Here is a 20083-nt window from a genome sequence, read left to right on the forward strand (position 1 = left end):
TAACAGTCAGGCATATGAACTCTTACTGTCCCTATACTGTTGAAATACATTTAAAATATAAGTGTAAATGGAGCGCCTGTTTCTCTGAACCCGCTGTTAAAACCCTACACATGGTTTCTTAATTAAAGAAGAAAAAAATTGAACTAGGATGTGAGTTGAGTTTTCCTTGCTTGAATTAGCAAGGTTTTCCCTGAAAAATATCTTGTCTGGTTGGCAGGAAATGTTGCTCCAAATATTGTTTAGATATTAGAAAATGTATTCTATCAGTAAGATTGACAAAATATGAGGACAACTTTAAAAGTTTCCAGTAACTTTCAAGTGATTTCAAGCGACTGTGGGGGGATCAGTCAGTCTGACCAACAACTAACTGGACTGTGCAATAACCAAGACAGTGTAATAACTTTGTGCAATATTACACAACACTTTTCTCTCCTTATAATTATTTTATGGCACTGCACTTTCTATTTTTATTTTTATTTTTACTTTTATTTTTATCTTTATTTTTAATTTTCTTATCTTTATATGGGTGTTTGGCTTTTGGGGTGTTTGATTTGTAAATGACAGTGTTGTGTGTGTGAGATGGAGATGACAATTTCCCCGAGGGAACCTCCCAAAGGGATTAATAAAGTTGTCTGAATCTTAATCTGATTGATTTAAAAATATATATAAATGCTCATTTTATGTTTAAATAATTTTGTAAAGTCAGAACATAGGCTATGTATAAATTATAATGCAATCTAAATGGGCTATATTTTAAAAAGAATCTAATAAATAAACAGGGATTTGGTAAAAAAAAAAAAAAAAAAAAAAAGACGATTGCATGGGAATCCTGAATTTGTTCCTTTAATCGAGTTCATTAACTACTGCTTCTACCAACGTCAAAATGTATACAAGTATAAAAAGGCAGACCTTAAGGCGATTACCTCGTCCTGATTGGCTGTTGAGGACGTCAGTCACGGAGGCCCCGCCCCTTCCACCGGGACTAAGGTTGGTTGAGTCGTCGGCTAGAGGAGTGCGCGAGGCTCGCGGCCGCGATGATCTGACAGATGAAATAACGAAAAAAAGAAAGAGAAGGCGGTCGTCCTCCCACACAAAACAATGTTCCCCAAAGGCAAAGGCACGCCGGTGCCGTCGGACAACCAGGCACGAGAAAAGTAAGCTCAGAACCGTGAATGATTGAGTGTGAAGTTGCGGTGTGTTGTGTGCCGGACAGGCCGATTTCCTCCTGCGAGGCTGGGATTGAATGAACCGCCTCGTCCGCTCGCCATTCCTGCTCTGCTCCGTCTATTAACACTTTAACCTTATTGCTCATTCTTTACGCGTTCCCATCCGATTCTGGGGGCTGTTTTGGCCGTGTTGTAGCCCGTCCCTGTTTTTAATTAAATATATGTGGGTAGTTATTGAGGCGAGAGCGCGGAAGGAGAAACAATAACATGGTTTTCTGTGTTGCGCTCTCTTCGCCTTTATTGCCCTCAGCCTCATCCCTGCCGTCAACACTGCACAACAGGCTACTATTACTACTATTATTATACATGCTCTGGGTTTCACGGGGCTCAGTTATACTGCTGTTTTTAATTTTTTAATTTAAATTTTTTAAATAGTCTCTTTCAACACTCTTTAATTCACTGAATCGTCCATAGGCTTGGCTTGTTTTGTAGTCTCTATTTAATTTTTTGGCATGGGGCTATTAGGCAGCCATTGTTCACAGGGCCTGTACCGACTCTTGTCTCTCAGTTCACCAGTACAGGACGATTTAACCTGCAGGGTTAGTCGTGTTTGTTGCATTTAACCCCTTAAATCATGTTTTTGTTCCCTCCAGGTTGGCTCTATACGTCTACGAGTATTTGTTACACATAGGAGCACAGAAGTCTGCACAGACCTTTTTATCAGAGGTATGTGGAATTTGGGGGAAACGTTCAAATTTATATCCATGTCCATTGTTTAACACTTTTTTTTTAAAGTTATTTAAATGTACAGCATTATGGGGTTTCCAACAGTTACGTTGAAATGTGTTTTAATTGTCTCTGGATAATTGTTGCAATCCTGTTGTTCAGATCCGATGGGAGAAAAACATAACACTCGGAGAACCCCCTGGATTCCTACATTCCTGGTGGTGGTAAGTCTTGTCTCTTTGTTATGTAACGCATTGTCCAGGGACTGTTTGTGTGTTTTTTGTTTGCTTCAGGATCTCCCTTGTCTACAGTGTTTTCTGGGACTTGTATTGTGCTGCACCAGAGAGGAGAGAGACGTGTGATCACTCCAGTGAGGCAAAGGCCTTCCATGATTATGTGAGTCATTTTTACATGAAGCTGTTGCTCTGTCTTCTTTTCATGGAAACAATCATTTTTCTCTCCAATCTAAGACAATGAAAAAGGCATATCACTCATTCAGGCTGGGGTTGTTTTGGCTGATTTTATTTAGACAAAGTGTTTATTAACACGCAAACGCCATCAAAATGTCCCTTCCCAAGAGTGATACATCAGCTACACTGGATGCTCAGTCACCTGAGATATAATCATGACCCTCCTTGTAAAAAAAGCTAGACCGATTTCTATTTATTTATTTTTGCAGTGCCGGTCGTGATGTATTCAGTGCTGCTGTTCTTAACTGTATGCTATTCAGGATGCTTTTTTTTTTTCTTAATTTGTTGGTGGGCTGAATGAGGCATCCAACAAGAGCCATGAAGGCTTCTGGGAAAATGATGCTGATGTCAGCATTTCCTGAGTCAGACCTGTCAGTGCGCTCCCCCAATTCAAGCTCTCTGCCGCTTCGGTGAAGAAGAAATAGAATCAACTGCGTTCAGCACATCATGCCAGAATGTCTCTGTATGGCTTGATTATTGTTATTTTTTTTTTTAATAAAGCTGCAGCTGTCCACAACCATGGCAGCATGAGCACATTTCCTATACGCACATGTGTTACTTGCATTGTCTTAGTTTTAATTAATTGAACAAGTGAAGAAACAGCTTGTACATCTGGACTTTGTGACATGTCACTCAGAACGTGTGCTTGATCTGGTAGAGCGTTGCTCACATTATGACTGTACTTCCACATTTGCATGGTATAGGTGTTTTGCATCTTGGTGATTGTGCTATTTAAGAGATGGGTTATTTTTTGGGGGGAAACTGTTTCCTGCTTTAAGTTACTATTTAAAAGGAACATAGAAAAAGGTACCTTGTGCAGTTCAAAGCGAGCGGGAACTGCTTGTCTATGGCCTTTGGCCATTCCCTTCCATGCATCCCCTGCCCTCATCTTCAGTATTAGATTAACTCTGTGTAGTTCATGTAGATAAGAAAATAATTTTGCTAAATTGGTGCAAGAAAGGCATTTCTAGGTTAAAAAGTCATCAAAATGATTGTTGCTGAACCCAATGTGTTGGTGGGTCAGTTGCGTACCAGGAAGCAGAGGGTTAAAATGGAGATGTTGCTCCTGTACTCAGCAGATAGGGTAGTCAGGGTAACAGGCCTCCTGATCTGGCAGGTGACCTGGGATCCAGGCGAGAGGCTACAGTCGGGCTTTGCCCTTTCAGCAACCACGTTCATCGTTATTGCAAGTCATCCATAAGGACAAGATAATTTCGTTTATTTGCCTGTTTACTAGGATAACTTAAGCTTTTGCTTTTTGTGAAAGTGTAACACTTTCAAAGATGATAATTTTCTTTGATTTATTTATTTTGGGCGGAAAAAATTTTGTTACCATGTAAGACTGTTGTTAAAACGGTGTCAACATCACCAAGAGTAATCAGTAAAATATTTGGAAACAAAGCATAATCTTTCAGATTGGGTGTTTTGGTTTCACTTGAGTAGTTTTCTTACCTTTTTTTTTTTTTTTTTTTTTTTTTTTTAAAGCATTAATCAAACTAGGGAACAGTATTAATGCTAGTGTACACTGTGTGCTGCTGCGGCGCTTTAAGAGCTTCTGTGCGGTTAGTTCTCCCTGACATCTTGTGGTTGCCCTTCGCTCTGGTGTTGGCTCCCGTTGTGATTATTGGGGGTCAGGCAAGTGTGTGTGGACGGTTCTAGTCCTGGGACCCAAGCCTTTTGTCTCAGTGTGGGGGAGGTGAGTTGTACTCTGTTAGCCAGTAGTGCTTGCAGAGCCCCAGCGTATTCACGGCGGGCCTGCCGAACACTCCCCACGGGCCCTGTCGCCGTGGTGCAGCGGCTGATTGATGGCTGTCACCGAGCTGAGGGCAGATTGGAAAAAGGAAATGGGAGTGGCATTGTGGCATATGCCCAGCCACAGCAGAGGTACTAAGGGAATAAAAAGAAGAGGGGGGTTGGGGTTAAGGCGAGGAGGGAGATGAGAAGTGGAGCGGACTTGCTAGATGTGTCTGGAGAGAGAGAAAGACAGCATCCAGTCAGGATCCAGTGGGTTTTATGGTGTTGATTGATGGTTAAACATTTACAGGCTAAACATTCAGGCTGGTTTCTTTTAGGTACTGGTTCCAGTGGAAGGAGTGAGGCTGTTAAGAGCGTACTAACTCAGGGGTCAGCAGTTGGGTGGTCTCTCCTGTGACATAAACACCTCCGTCGTTTCTAGTTCATTCTCTTTAAAATGTTATTTCTTCCTTTTTTCTATTTGTCTCCTCCTTTGCATGCCATTTCTTTTGAACAGTTACCCCAGCCAGCCTCTTGGACATCCTCATGCTCTTACCTTTTTTTTCATCTTTCTCCTCCCCTCCCCCTGTCCTCACACCCCCTTTGTTTTTGCAAAAGGAGCACAAGCACATCCGCCGTTACTCTGCCCTTTTGTAACCCCCTTCAGTGATCCATGTATTTGCTTGGCTGAGATAGCTTTTCGTGGTTTTAAGTACACACATGTATATGTGCTGAATCATGATGGGGGAGGGGGATGGTCTGGCAAGAACGTCCCCTGGGTAGTTGTAAGGAAGGCCCCAGACAAGAGACCCATAGCCTCAGGCAAGGCTACAACATCTGCCTCTTTCCGGTACCAGAGAATCTGTGGAGAGGAGAGCAGAGGAGAGGGTTATTTTCACCAAAAAGCAGCACAAGGCTGATTGGGACAGTCCACAGTTGAACCAAGCACAGCTGTGGGCTTCGGAGGAACACGATAGAGATCTAACATTGCATGCCAAGGATCTTACAATGCATGCAGCTTTCTGGCTGAAACTTCTTAGCCAGACTGAAAAAAGGGGTTTACATTGACATTTTTCCACTATTTTGAGTTCAATACCTTGCACCTTTTGTCTTTTTGGTGGCTCCATTTCAAGATAGAATGCTCAAAAGTAGGGGATTAAAACACAGTTTTTCATTTTCATTATGAAAGAAGCAGAGTGGTTATACATAAGTATTGACCCATCAGCAACCTATAGCTGTAGATCAACCTCTGTATGTATTAAACTTTGGCCTCAAATGTTAATATTAAAATATAATGCACCCTTTTCCTGGATTAAATATCTTTTTGAATGTTATAAATGTGTTAAATGGTAATAGATATACTATTAAAATGATGGCAAATATTTCTATAAACCTTTTTTAATTAACACCAATTAAAAAAGCAATGCAGAGTGTCTTTTTCTCAGTAGGTAGTATCTAAATAAATGATCTGTGTCATTTAAAGAGCTTAAGCCACTGAGGTGAGTTTGCCTCCTCCATGGTTGCTGAAGCTGGCCTGACGCTACAACATTTTTAAAATCTGATTTCCAATTCTCTCAGTTTGATGACAAAAACCCTCGATCAGAGGCAAATTTGCATGGTTTACCTCCGATTCATAAATATCAATATGGGAAATGTTGATTTCATACACAAATTATGTTTATTTGCTGCTGAAAAATGTGACTTTTCAAATGCACCTTAAACAATCCTAATAATAAAGGTAACCACCATTCAGATTCATATTCTGAATGGGATCATTCAGAGCACAAACTAAAATGAGACATGTAAAACATTCAAGACAACATGTCAGAGCATCTGTTTTGTCTCGGACTTGGCATGCTGTAAAGAATTGACTTCTACCAGGGGTGGGTTTGGGTTATGAGCCATGGCTGGGTTAAAGTTTTGGATGCATAAATTTACCCATCTTTGATGCTAGACTGACACCTAGCTTAATAAGCATCTGGAACTGACAGTAACTTCACATCTGGGTTGCAGGCAATGAGAGAGCAAGGAATACAATGAGGCCACAATGAGAAAGTGAAACCTGTGATGCAAGGGGGAGATACTGTACTGTAAGAGGAAGCCCATACATGGCAACAAACCACTAGTTTGGCTTCTACCGTATGTTAATTTTTCAATGAATGACTTTTATTTTCTGTCTTTTCCTGTGTCACATTTCATGCAATCTTTGTTGCCAAAATGTGGTTAGGAGACCAGGGCAGTCATCAGATCGATAAGCCCATTCTGGTGCTGGTCAGTCACATAGTATGAACACCACAGTGACTTCAAGGCTCCCAGCTACAAATGTTGTAGTCTGAAGTTAGCCTTAAGTATGTCTACTTGTTGACTTGGATTTCAAAATGGGTCAGAACGAGAAATATGTATGGTGCAAGTGCGTTAAATTAAAGCAGTGATTTGTTAAGATTGGGTGCATAAAAACATTTTACTGAAGGTGACAAGTCAGAACTAAAATAATGAAGTTTTAAGCTTTAAGAATACCTCTTTGTGTATATAATAAGACTATGTATTGGTTACAGTACTTGAACAGATTCTTAGGCCCTGTCCCAATACTCCCCCTACTCCTACTTTTCAGCCCTACCCCTAAAGAAAGAAAACGAGTGTAGTGGCTATGAATCTGGCCCTACGGATCGAGGGATTTCAGATCCTCACTAGCTGAACTAGAGCCAGAAAAAATTTCCCAGAATGCTTTTCGTCGTCATTTGCGGACTGAATAAAAAACAAATAGGCGGACATTTCTTATTTTTTAGTGAATAAAATCAATATTTTGAGTTGGTTTCTGCATAAAAATGCGTTTTAATTACATTTCTAGCGAGAAATATATATTTTACTTTCATAATATTCACTCAGTGAATGTACATAATCACTGGTTTGCCCGTTGTTGCGAAGTCTTTTTCAAACCTCGCCAGAATAAAGGCTGATTTATGGTTCCGTGTTACACCAACGCAGAGCCTACAGCGTAGGTTACGCGGCGAAGCGCGCCGTACGCTGTACCCTACGCCGTACCCTACGCCGTACCCTGTACCCTACGCCGTAGGCTCTGCGTCGATTTAACGTGGAACCATAAATCAGCTCCCGAACCGGCAGGCAGAAATCCTGAAATTTTCGGAGCAAATTTCTTAACAGGCGTAGCTGCAACTGTTAGATTTCATCTATTAAACCAACATGTATCTTCCTAAATGATTTATTTCAGCCAGCGGTAATTCTCCACAGAGCTGCAGGTTTCTCTCCCGGGACGACGGCGCAGGTTGACCCAGCGATCACGTCTGTACGTGAGCTGCTGCTGCTGCTGGTCCCCGGACCGGCAGGTCTTATCGTTGCGGAAAACATCAGATCAAATTTCTTAACAGGTGTTATTTGGATAAACTGAGCCCAGGTTGGGGATCTTAACGGTTACTTTTACGCCTGAAAAAATATCAAAACTTAAAAAAGTGGCATATTAACAGCGCCACAGCTGAAATTAAAACAGCTTTTGGCTCTCAGCTTCCTGATTTTAGAGGTGGTGCTGAAAGTAGGAGTAGTGGGGGTATTGGGACAGACCTGGGAAGATTTCAAGTGCCCTAAAATCTGTGGCTTCTTTTTTAGGGGTAGTGGTAGTGAGGGAGGGCTAGTGGTAGAAAGTAGGGGGTGTATTGGGATTGGCCCTTAGTTTAAGACATTTGTCTTGAAGGAGAATTAAGTTGCGTGAAGAAAAAAAAAAAAAAAAAAAAGGATAGTGTTGAGAAGAAAAAAAACTTTCCATTTGACAAGCTAGATTGTAAATGAAAGACTGTTCTTATGAACATTTTTAAGTCTAATTTAATATAAGAATTATGTGGAATGCATAACTTGTATGCACTCCTAGAGTTGTATTTTGTTATTTCTATTCCGTCTACTTAAATTCATTATTAGAGTATACAGGGTATAATCCAGGGATTTAGCTTAATCTTTCTTCAAACACTCACTGTCATCACGGTAATACTTTTACATGACATCTAATATTCAGATGTCCCCATAAACTGATGGTAGAAGTTAAAGGAAAAAAACACCACAAACTTAAGATATCACATAAAGAGGTTTAATAGATATATGTTGTGTTAATATGCACTTTCTAATGACAAACAATTCCTTGCAAAACTTATTACCTACCAATAGAAACACTTTCTGATGTATTATGAATTAGATGGATCATTAAAGAATTGTAAAACTTTATTTGAAAAGTTCCCTTGTGGCAAATGTCTTACATTTGAATGATGTTTGCTCTCAAATTTGCTAAACTGTCACTCTAAAATCGTTGTTGATGCATGTTTGTCTATCTGTCAGTAAGATGTTCATGGTTGGCTTTGTTTCTCCGTCTAGGTCTGTGTGGATAATAAACATCTTTTATATCTTTACTTAGTTCACAGATACAATCAATTGAGATATTTTCACGTTTCTTATTCAAAACCTCTGCGTAGCTTTATCAGCATTTTGATTTTCAGCCTATCTTGCTGTGTAAAAGCAGTATACCTGCGTTATACAGAGAGGAGAAAAGTCCAACAATGACTGCAGGAGAAGTAGAGCGCTCCACACAAACATGCTCACATCCTATGGTGCAATTCTTCAGAAAATAATATTCCTAAAGTATCTGCACTGATGAAACGGAGAGCTGTACAGTTTTTCAAAAGCCTTGCTTGTCAAACTCACAAGTCTGTGGTTTTTATACCTACTTTTGGTGTTACGTTAGGGTTGGGTATCTTTGCAAAGTCTGACTTCAGTCTATGCAGTCCATGATAGTTGGTTAACACTATTGTTAAAATTATTCAGAGCTACATTGTCTTAATATACCTCATGTTTGTCAGCCTCTTCGTTGAAGAAGTAATGTTATAGTAGGATTACCAATATTAATTTAGAGCTTCTGCGTGTTTGCACCTTTGCTGGGCCATGCAGGTTACATACACAATTGCTGGATGGCTCTTTTCCATCTCTGTTTCTGTGCCGTGAAAGGTGTGGTTCTGACATCATCCTCCAACTTGCATATAGATGACCTGTCTGGGCACTTCAGATCTGGAAAAACAGGCTGTTTCTATATATGCAATTACTCTTGTTACATTTTTACTTTTCACCAGCTTTGTTTAGTTAAAGCTTCTCTCATCGTGCTTACTTTGGCATGAGATCAAAACAGTATTTGATTTCTTCGTGTAAAGAGGGTCTATGTCTATATATGATTTGACTTTGTATACTACAGATAGTCTTAAAGTGGAACAAGAGTACGCTTGTCATGTTCAAGTAAGGCTACAGTGTTTGTTCAGGGCTCATACAAACAAATAAAGCAACAGCTTTCACAAATGTGCCATCAACCACGTTGTTGTTGTTATTATATGCATACATTCTGTTGCTAGTCTGATTTTTAGCAAGAGTAAAATCTACTTGTCAGAAATAAGAAACTTTGAGAGTTTGGATTTGGTATAGAGCAATATTATAACGTTAGTTTGTATTTCAATGTTTCAGTTTGGACACATAGCTTTAAACTATTACCAAGTAGGAATTAACCCAATTTGTGTAGATTTACCAAAATAAGAGTGTGCTGTTAACTATCCACATGGATAGATTTTATGTAAATAATACAACATACCCTGATATCGTTATGAAGTGCTGAGTTGTGTACTCGGCATGTAGTTTTTTGCATGCTATTGTCATTTGTAACATTCAATATGATACAATTTTTACACTTTGTTTTTGACATTCCCAGGCCACGTAAGTTGTTAAGTTCCTCTGACAAATTTTCATACATTTGTGCTTGGTTTTTAAGTGAAACATAAAGAGGAGCTGAGATCTCCACAAAGTGATGCTCTAATATTTATAGCATTAGGTTGTTGTAGAAAATCCGCAGATGCTTAAGGATTTGTCCGCGTTGCACCTAGCTGACTTTTCAACACCATCCTGTCACACCACCCGCTAAAGAAGTGGGATCTGGGCTGCCAGTGAGTGGGCTGGTCTTTGTGGGGCCTGAGGAGATGTGACTTTTCGCTGTAGCCTCACTTCTCTTCCCATTGAGGTATTTCACAGTGGCCCTGCAGTGGCAGCCCGAGCAGATATAATTAGGGAAGGTGCAGTCGATAAAAGGGAGTGTGTTGGTTATTGACCAGTAATGTCTGTAGAGCTGCGGGGCTCTGGAGCTTCATGTGAGCATGGATGCTGATACATCCATTCTTGTAGTGATAGTTTGTTGTTGTTCATTTACATCTACTCTACAATATGAGCAAGCTGCACATTAACAAATGGTACTAAAGGCGCTTCTCTCTTTTTGTTGCTGTTCTCTGGAAGCTAAACCCCACAGCTCTGAAGACATTAGCTCATCTCAGATTGCTGTAGCTGTAGGGAAGAAAAACTCAGTCAATTAGGAGCGTGTGACCGAAGCAAATGGCACATTAGTGAATTAGGGCTGTGGTTTGAGCAGGAAATAGGCCCAGCTTGCCCCTGCTGTGCAGCAGCACTTTGGAGCCACTGCTTCAGTGCATCCCACTGATACTTATCTGATCCACTGGATCCTAATCAGCAGGACTCAGACCTCAATAAAGACCTCATTAATACCTTATTGAAGTCTTAAAGGATGGCAGGTCACTTTGGTAAATTATGTTTAAACAGGAAATGCATAGAATTGTATTCACAGGTCTGGACAAGGGTTATGGACAAAGACTCCAAAGACTTTTGAATTGTGGTGTTCTTGTTGGACCAAAAACAGACAAACGTTGCATTTAGTAAGGCCTCCATTTGTGCAACTGAAAAAGGTTTTATTTAGTTTTCCTCTTCTTACTAGAGTGCGGCAGCAGCCCCCAGCCCTGTGATGGGAGGGATGCCCCCTGGTGAGGGGATGGCAGGAGGACCAATGCCACCCGGCTTTTTCCAAGTAAGTCCATCGCTATGCTGAAGACTGCTGTAAAACGTACTTTATTAAATCCATACATTGATTTTTACTAGATATTTTTAAGTGTCTTTAGTACTTTTTTTTTATTAATTTCCCCTCAATAAAGTGTTTTTTGAATTTTTATAAACTTAAAGCAGGAATTGTTAGTTATCATGCCAAATGTCTTAATTTCCTGCGTTAGGAAAAATCAATATTGACATTTCACTGCTTGTAGCTTTTGGTGATGTGATCAGGGTTTTTGTCTGTATTGTAGCGGTATAGGTTTCCACAGTGGTGTTTGTATTACTGTTGTCTGTTGTGCTCTGCTTAGTGCACTCGTAGTAAACATCATAGATATTCTATCAGGCCCATCCTGTGCTGTAAACAGCATGGCGTGGCTTGGCCATTTTCCCTGATGGAGAAATCGAAAGGTGCAGCACCTTCTGTAATTCAATATCTCATGAAGATAAAGCCTTCGCAGGCACCTGTGTGTGTAAGTGTCTCATTAGAGGTGGAATGAAACTGATGTTGCTCTTCCACTGATGGAGCAAACGATTCCCCAACAATGCCACCAGTTTATTATAAACTAGAAGCCACAGCAGTGACTCATTATATTATAATACTAAATCCAGAAAGATGTTGGCATCTATAGATGAGCACATGCGCTCGTTGCAAAAAGCAAAGGAGGGGGCTCAATTATACCCCTCGCTCTGTCAGATCAGCAACATTAACGGCACAGTGCTAGTGTTTAGTGTTGTTATTATAAACCTAATTGCATAGAGCTTAATTGATGCTCTTAATTCAGGGAAATTGGCACTGATAACATGCTGCATGCAGCAGGCTTCTCAATGTCTTGACTGACAGGCAAAACAGCACACATCCTCTCCATCTCTGTCTTTGGTTCCTCGTTCATTTGTTTGTTTTTCCTCCGCTCCCTTTCACGGTTTATTACTTTGAATTAGCATAATGTTTTTGTACATTTTGGCACCACACTGGTCCTTGCGCTCCAACTGTCCTCTGCCCTCCAGTAACCCTGCTCCTCTCTCTGCTATTTCATGCTCTGTCTTCCTCTCTTCACCTCATCATCCCTTCTGTTCCTGTTCTATCCTCCTGCTTGGCTCTTCATTTTGTGTGACGCTGCAGGGTCCTCCTGGTCCCCAGGGCTCTCCTCACCCTCAGCCTCCTCCCCCTAACAGTATGATGGGGCCACACAGCCAGGTAACGCTGCTTTTCTTTCCCACTTCTTCTGTCGTCTTTTTCTCTTGTTTCGCTATGTGCATTCATGTATGAATCTTGGTTCTCAGAGCTGATGCTTTATGCTTCTGCATTCTTCTGAGCTTATAATGCCCATCGCAGAACAAGAAACTTAGAAATTAGAACTTTTTTTGTTTTCTTTTAAGAGAAATATGTTTTGGAAATTTCAAGGATCAACTGTGTTTATGTTTTAGTCCTTCATGTCGCCTCGCTTTGCTGGAGGCCCAAGAGGTCCACCCATGAGGATGGCCAACCAGGTAGAGCTAAAACCATGCACTCGCATCCACTCACTTTCACACAAAACAGTTTCAGGGCTGTTTAAAAGTCAGCAAGTACTCTGGAACAAGTTGTTTTTGTTATGACAGCCAAATTGCTGGCGTATAACCAGGAGACCTAGGGCTGTGCGATTAATCGATTTTTAAATCTAAATCGGATTTATTAATCAAGACAACGTTAAAAAAAGGAAAATCGGAAAATGGATTTTCCTTTTTTGCAGCTGGCTGCATTACAGACAGAGCTCGTCTAGTCATCTTTGTTGTGTCAAGAAAATTGTAAATGTTGTCACTTTACTAAACTCAAGGAGGATTTACAGTATCTTTCAATTGCACTTCATTCCCAATAGGGAAATTTGTTTGCTATTTTTCTTTAAAAATAAAGATAAAATATTTGAAACAATTTATTCCATTGTCTTTTGTAGTTTTACCAAAAAAATCGAAATCGAAAATCGGTTTTTCAGAGAAAAAAATCGGGATTTTATTTTTGTCCAAAATCGCCCAGCCCTAAGACCAGGTTTCAGAACAGTTTTCTCTTTACTACGCTAGACTTGCGCACTATTGATATAAGGGGCCGGAAGTGGATTTTATTTTGACCAATAATATAAGCAGTGTCAATTATGTGATACGTGTTGGGCAAGGGAGGATAACGGTTGGTGAACAAATTGTATATATTTAAAACTGCAGTGTCATTGTAATCTTGTGTTTTATCCCTAATAGCCACCAGGCGCAGGGCCCGGTCCTCATCCCATGTTGCCCAACATGGACCCCACACGACCACAAGGTAGGAATCAGCGCTGATTTGACTGTAACTCCATCTAAAAGTCATACATAACGTAAATCTGTTATCCTTTTTTTCTTTCCAGGCCATCCTAATTTAGGGCCAATGCAGAGGATGAGTGGTCCTCGAGGCATGGGGCCTATGGGGCCCGGCCCTCAGGTACATGTCTTGTTTTGTAGAGAACATGCCACCAGACTATTCAGAAATCAATATCCTATTATGTGTAAATGTTTTGTTGACTAATTTTGATTGCATTAATGGCAGCATTTGTGGTTTTCACAGAATCTATGCCTGTGACGTTTTAAGTGTTTGATTTTTGGTTATCATCTCAGAACTTTGGTGGGGGTATGAGGCCTCCTCACAACAGCATGGGTCCTGGTATGCCTGGAGTGAACATGTGAGCCAGCTTTTCCTATATATTGTCATGTTTTTCACTTTAAATTTCAAAAAGAAAAACTAACCTCAGTTTTTACTATTTAGGGGCCCTGGGACCGGTCGGCCATGGCCCAATCCTAACAATGCCAACTCTGTAAGTAGGAGTAGTGTACACACACACAGGATTACTGGTTTAGATTGTTTTCACTGCTCTTTTCCAAGCTGTGTAGATCTAGTGTATCCCATAGTTGGAGTCCGGGATGTAATTGTAGTATTATGTGTCATGGTTTTCACAGAGAGTTAGACAGCCAGGCATAATGGTATTAGGATGATCAAATGATGAATGATGACAGTTTGAGGTAAATCGGGGTTTTGCACTCCCATTTCTGGTCTGTAATGTTTGCGTCTTTGGTTTCAGATGCCTTACTCATCACCCTCTCCTGGTGCATACGGGGTGAGGACACATCCAGATGTTTTATACATTTCATACAATGTGTAATACTTGAAAATGCATAGCATGTTATTAATAATTTGTGATCTCTTCTCCAAAGGGGGCGTCTGGAGGTGCAGGTCCTCCCGGAACTCCCATCATGCCCAGCCCTGCAGGTGAATGCTTTGCTGATCTCTTTTTGTTCTTCTTTTTTTTTTTCTTTGTCATCAGAAACTAAATGAATCATTGCACATTTTTTACAGATTCAAACAACTCTGGTGACAATTTGTACACTATGATCAACACTGGACCTGGCAACAGAAATAATGTGAGTAGTTCGTCATTTCTCCCTTCATTCTGTCGTAGCAGTGGTGGACTTATTCATTAAGAGTTAAGTAGGACTGCTATTAAAGTTACATGAAGTTGTTGGCAAAGAGCAAAGATATGTGTATTAAACTGGGCTCACCTGCTCGTTTATTTTCTCAAAGTTTACAGTTAGGTGGTTGTGGTGTGCAGATGTTTTTTCTGAGCGACTTTCTGCCAGTAACCAGATAACTATCTCTTGGGGGTCTTCATTTATTTATATAAACAACTTCTAAAAAAACTAATTTGATTGTTGCAAAATGTGATCATGAGCGAAACTTCTTGTTGCATAGATAAAACTGGTCTATGTGAAAATGATTTCAGAGATAAAAGGGTGAGAATTTTGGTCCTTGTAAATCACATATGGAGTATTTTCTAGTGTTGCAGTATCCATCTAGCAGTGTATAAAATTGATTTTTATGAGATCAAAGCAAATGCATTTGTAATACTGAGTTCTGTTTGTGAGTTATTTGATATGACAGGCTACTGTTACAGTAACACTCTTGAACTGAAATGATCATACCGAGATAACAAGCATTTTCAGCAAGAAGAGGAGATGAATCTAATGACTTTGAGCTGCTTGAACTGCTAGTGCTCATTTGAACATTTCTCCTGTTTGTAGGTTGGAATCTAAATCAAATTTAGCCATTGATTACTGTAGACTACTCAACATGATCAATTAATTTCTTTAAAAAGAAATGTTAATGCAAGCTGGCAGCCTGCGCCCAGCCCTCATCTTTGAGTTTGCATCTGTGAAAATTCTGATCCAGATTTCTCGTTCACAGCCGTTTATGCCAGGTTTTGTTAAACTTTTGGTTCATACTTTAGTCTAGCACATTTGAACTCGTGTGGTTGTGCAGTAGAGCCACCACCAGACTGCATTAATTCCCTCTCAGAAGCGGATGCCATTTTTCTCTTAATATTCATGGCCTTGAGACATTGGATATTATAGCTGCAGAAGTCAACACTCTGCATTGATGCAGCTCAAGAGAACTATAATCCTCAGTGACAGCAATATTTACTTCAGAGGCAACAGCATAGGAGTAAAAGAGGACATTTAAAAACACTGCTGGTTCCCTGTGACATCTATACATCCATCCATCCATCCATCCATCCATCCATCCATCCGTTTCCTCAGCTCTTGCCTTGCAGATCCACAACAGTATTTTTCAAAACTGTGTAATGGGTGGAGGTTGGAATCAGCGCAGGGGGGTTATGTTACAGTTTAATGTGATCTATGTATTTTCTTTTTTTTTTTTTAACCGTGTCTTGTCCCTCAGTTCCCGATGGGCCCTGGCTCCGACGGGCCCCTGGGAGCCATGGCTGGGATGGAACCACACCACATGAATGGATCACTAGGTAACACTATCCTGTACAACATACTGAGCTAACGCAACACAGAAGTGTTTGACTTTCATTAAAAATAAATGTACAGCGGATTTAAAGAAGGGCCACTTCATGAAAACTAATTTCTCATCATCTTTAAGTAAGAATGTTTGTTTTTAGCATTTTTCAAATGCTTTTCTCTATTTTGTTTTTAACTGTGCAGGCTCTGGTGATATGGATGGAATGAATAAGGTAATATATATTTATATATAATGATGTTCAGTGTCTTTGCACGGATGGGTGTTTTACATTTATTAAACCAAAAATGTATTCCTTGTTTGTAGAATTCCCCAAACAATTTAAGTGGCATTAGCAATCCTCCCGGGACCCCGAGGGATGACGGAGAGCTGGGTGGAAACTTCCTTCACCCCTTTCAGAACGAGAACGTGAGTCTCTTCTTCTCTGTTGCTTTTTTCCCGTTAGCAATAGTGGACTGTCAACCAAGCGGCGAAGGTGGCCGTTTGATCTAGGAGGAGTTAGAACAACCGCTTTATGACTGTTTGTCAATCATCTCCCCTGTGCTTCCGCAGTACTCTCCAACCATGACGATGAGTGTGTGACCACCCCCCTTCAACCTCCACCCAGCATTATTGCCATCATTCCTAGGATCTGAACTCACAACAGGACATGGCCAAACACATCAACGCCAAAATCAGGGACAAGCACCATTTTGGTTCTACTAATGCCAGAATGCTGATTGGAGAAAAACATCAAATTGTTTGCGACTACTGCTCCTCACTCAAAAAATGAAGGACAATTTCTCCATTTATCACCACCCCAAGTGTGACAAAACCAGCTACTGAAATGCATACATGACACGTTTTATGTTTTTTGCAGAACTCCCCCTCCCCCAGTCCCATCAACCTCCTCAGCAAACAGGAAAAACATGATTGAAGTTTACCTCTTGTACGTTTTAATGATTGCTTTGTGGTGCAAGATGTGCAGGAAATGTCAGCTTTTGTCACTGAACACTGGAGAGTGTGCATATGCATTATGAGCTTGGAAAGTCTTTGTCTCGTCATTTTACTCATCGCCATGCATACTGTCTCACAAATGTCGGTTGGCATTGGACTCTAATTTTGCCTTTTACTCAATAGCCACCTTTATTAATAATGTACTGTTCTTCCCAAGCCCACCCTTCTATTTAAAGAGATTTTTACAGATGAGAATATGTGAATGAAATATGGCATTTATTGTGACGACCTTTCAGAGCACGTTAATGCTCAGGTAGTTCTTAATATGTCATATTGATCCAATTTGATCAGTTTCAGTTTCTTATTGTTGACAGTGAAACTACTCTGCACTCTGAGCTGTTTAATTGAAACAGGCGGACTGCTGGTGCGTGCTGTCAAGGGAAGCCAGACTTTGGCAGAAGTGAGTGCATGAGTGCTGAGAATCTGTGTACAACATACTACCTAGTGCTGCTCTTCTCTATATGGACACCTGCTTTAAGATGTGGTGTGTATCTCTTTATCTGCCTGTGCTTAACACTCTGTGCTCTTCATTGTCGTAGCCTTCTGTGTTATGTCTGTTTTGGTTGAGTTATGATGAAATGGCTGTGGATGAGTTGCCCATTTTGATCTCGTACATATTGATTGTTCATATCTCCCTCCTGTATCACTGGTCGTCCCTTTGGCCCCGCCCCCTTTTTTGCCCACCCATATATTTTTTATATTTTGATACAAACTTTGACTACATATATTGCCCCAGTTATTCAGTTAGTCAAAGCTTTTTAAACTGATTCTAGTTGGCATCATTATAAACTTAGCAGCAGTCTTGTAAATGTGATGAGAATTTTTGTTTCTTTTTTTTTTTTTTTTTCCTGTGAACATTACACATTATACACATCTGTCCTATGTTGCCTTTATTTGCTGATATTTTTTTATTTTAAATTGAGGAAAGATTGCTTGTTAATATAATTTTACAATAACTTAACTCATTGTGTGAATTGTTTTTATTTTGACTTCATTTAGATTCACTGCCTACTGTAAACTACTGTCATTAACTATTTAACCATTGATGGTGGTCCATATACGGGTTTTTCTTTTCTTTTTTTTTTTAATATATCAAATCAAAAACATTTCTTTAGTACATAAAAGTTCACATTGAAAAAAATTACACGTGCAATTGTCCAAAACAAAAAAGGGAGTGCCTCCTGGTGTCTGGTCTCATCAAGAGGATTTATTCCACAGCCCACCACGTCAGCAAGAGGAAATCTCAGAGTATGACCTTCGATATTGAGGAGAAACTGTTGCAGCTTGAGCTAAGGGTGCTCCGTCAGGATGGTGGGAAGTGATGACTGATCCATTTTTATCACTTATCTAGCAGACTGATCAGAGTTCTGCATCAAACCAATAGCTCTTAAGCCCCCCCCCCCCCAAAGGGGTGTTAGTTAACACACTTTTACCATTCTGCAAGATTTACTATTGTTTAGTCCTGTTTTGATCCCTCCTGCTGTATCTTCCGTTAGTACCTTCTTGAGTTTCTTACCTGCCTCTGCCGTGACCTCCACTCACCTCATCATTGTTTATGGGTGACGGTGTTGGACAGCGATAACCTGACTACTCTGAAAGTTACTGGCTGGGTTTTGCTGATATCAGGCACGGGAGACCTCGAGAACTAGACAATGCTCCCTAAAAGAAAGCAAATGTGGCTTCAAATGAAGTGGAAACTGATATTTTCATCAAATAGAAAAAATAAAAAAAATGGGAAAAAAGTCTTTTTTTATATATATATATATATATATATATATATATATATATATATATATATATATATATATATATATATATATATATATATAGCCTTGAAGCAATATGTGCTTTTTTTATTTTACCTTCAATGAGGGGAAACAGTTGTTTTGGAGCTACTCGTCCTCAGACAGCAGGCGTTGTTGCCTGTTGCCAATGAAATTACCTGACTTAATGTTCCTGCCTGTTTGCCTTGGATAACTTAATACAAATGAAGTCATAAGCCATGACATAACATAGTAAGTTATTTGATCAGCATTGAAAATATTTATTTTTGGGTGGAGATGTGCAAGCATACCACAGATTCCTGTCAAAGCTAGACTACTAAAGGCAAAAGAATTGGGGGGTTGGGGGTCTGTGTTTGATATCCTGCTTGTCTCACGATTGCTCCAGATACAAAGCATGCAAATGATAGTCAGGAAGACGCTGGCCCTGTGAAGGAACAAATTACAGAACAAAGGTCATCCAGAACTCACCCAGAATGTAGCTTTGCAAATAAACCTGATCATCTGGTTGGCATTAGTGCGAGGCCAGTCGTCTGTCAGTGCCCAGCCAACCTAAGCCAGTTTTCATGACTCCAGCAGCTCCAAAAAGTTTTTCTATTTCTGACATTAAGTCAAGATGCATTTTATTGTTGGTGGTTTTAAAAAAAAAAAAAAAAAAAAAAAAAAAAAGGGCAGTGAGAACCAACTAAAAGCTTTACAAATGATGAAACGAGTGAATCTTTCATTTAGAAGGTATTTATGAGACTAGAACTCTAGGCTCAGCATATTCACGCATTATTCCTCTTCTGGTGAGTCATCTTTGTAAAGAATATGCTTCCTGCTGAGTCTTATTCCCAGCATTTTTCTTTTGCTTGTTCAAGTATTTTTGCATCCTAATAATACACTTGATTTATACACAAAAAAAATAATCTCTCAAACACGACTGACAATTCATGAAAAAACTGTTCATCTGTTGCATTTATGTAAAGATCTGGTAACTTCATCACCGTGAAGAATGAATAAAGTTTGTGGCATTTATATAAAACAGCTGGAAAAGGAAAAAAAACACTTCAGTTTAACAACCAGAATGAAATAAAGCCAGATATTTCAGTTGCTTACTTTACCCTGCCCTCTGGTGGACTTCAGTGCACCCTTCATGTTCTGCAGAGACATGCCTACTTACCTGAAGGAACGAAGAGTTTTCAATTTTAGTTGGAATCTTTAATGTCTGCTGTTGGGAGGATCTGACAGGGTTCTGGTTCCTGTCTCAGCGATAGGAAGCTGGCTTGCCTCGACAGGATGTGGCCTGGCTGGGCATGAGCCAAAACTACTGTCTGCCTAAGGCACGCAGTCAAAAGGGAAACCCGGAACGACACCAACAGCCTTGTTTGCAGATTTGCTAGCATTAATCGACCCTATATTCCATTTAAATGTATCTTATTTGGCGTCTGGGTCCTTTTATGTTCCATATATTCAGATATGACCCACTAA

The 20083-nt window shown here is 40.0% G+C and overlaps 1 protein-coding gene across 2 annotated transcripts; it reads left to right on the forward strand.

The window, feature by feature from the left end:
- Positions 1-982: 982 nt before the first annotated feature.
- ssbp3b (single stranded DNA binding protein 3b) lies at positions 983-17783 on the forward strand. 2 transcript variants are annotated; one of them, XM_061737632.1, is made up of 18 exons: positions 983-1154; positions 1820-1892; positions 2055-2116; positions 2204-2288; positions 10911-11000; positions 12141-12215; positions 12446-12508; positions 13244-13307; positions 13390-13463; positions 13637-13701; positions 13785-13833; positions 14098-14133; positions 14231-14285; positions 14373-14437; positions 15753-15831; positions 16022-16050; positions 16143-16244; positions 16389-17783. In XM_061737632.1, the coding sequence occupies exons 1-18, from the start codon at positions 1099-1101 to the stop codon at positions 16416-16418; spliced, it is 1152 nt and encodes a 383-aa protein (XP_061593616.1). In that variant the 5' UTR covers positions 983-1098; the 3' UTR covers positions 16419-17783. The 2 variants fall into 2 exon arrangements, with proteins under 2 accessions (XP_061593616.1, XP_061593617.1); XM_061737633.1 differs by lacking the exon at positions 12141-12215.
- Positions 17784-20083: the final 2300 nt, after the last annotated feature.

Source organism: Cololabis saira, chromosome 13, assembly GCF_033807715.1.
Source record: "Cololabis saira isolate AMF1-May2022 chromosome 13, fColSai1.1, whole genome shotgun sequence".
NCBI classification, from domain to species: domain Eukaryota; kingdom Metazoa; phylum Chordata; class Actinopteri; order Beloniformes; family Belonidae; genus Cololabis; species Cololabis saira.

Coding starts and splice junctions, on each gene's coding strand:
- ssbp3b (XM_061737632.1), top strand. CDS start 1,099: ATGTTCCCCAAAGGCAAAGGCACGCCGGTGCCGTCGGACAACCAGGCA. Junction 2,117..2,203: donor TTCCTACATTCCTGGTGGTG/GTAAGTCTTGTC, acceptor CCTTGTCTACAG/TGTTTTCTGGGACTTGTATT. Junction 13,834..14,097: donor ATCCTAACAATGCCAACTCT/GTAAGTAGGAGT, acceptor CTTTGGTTTCAG/ATGCCTTACTCATCACCCTC.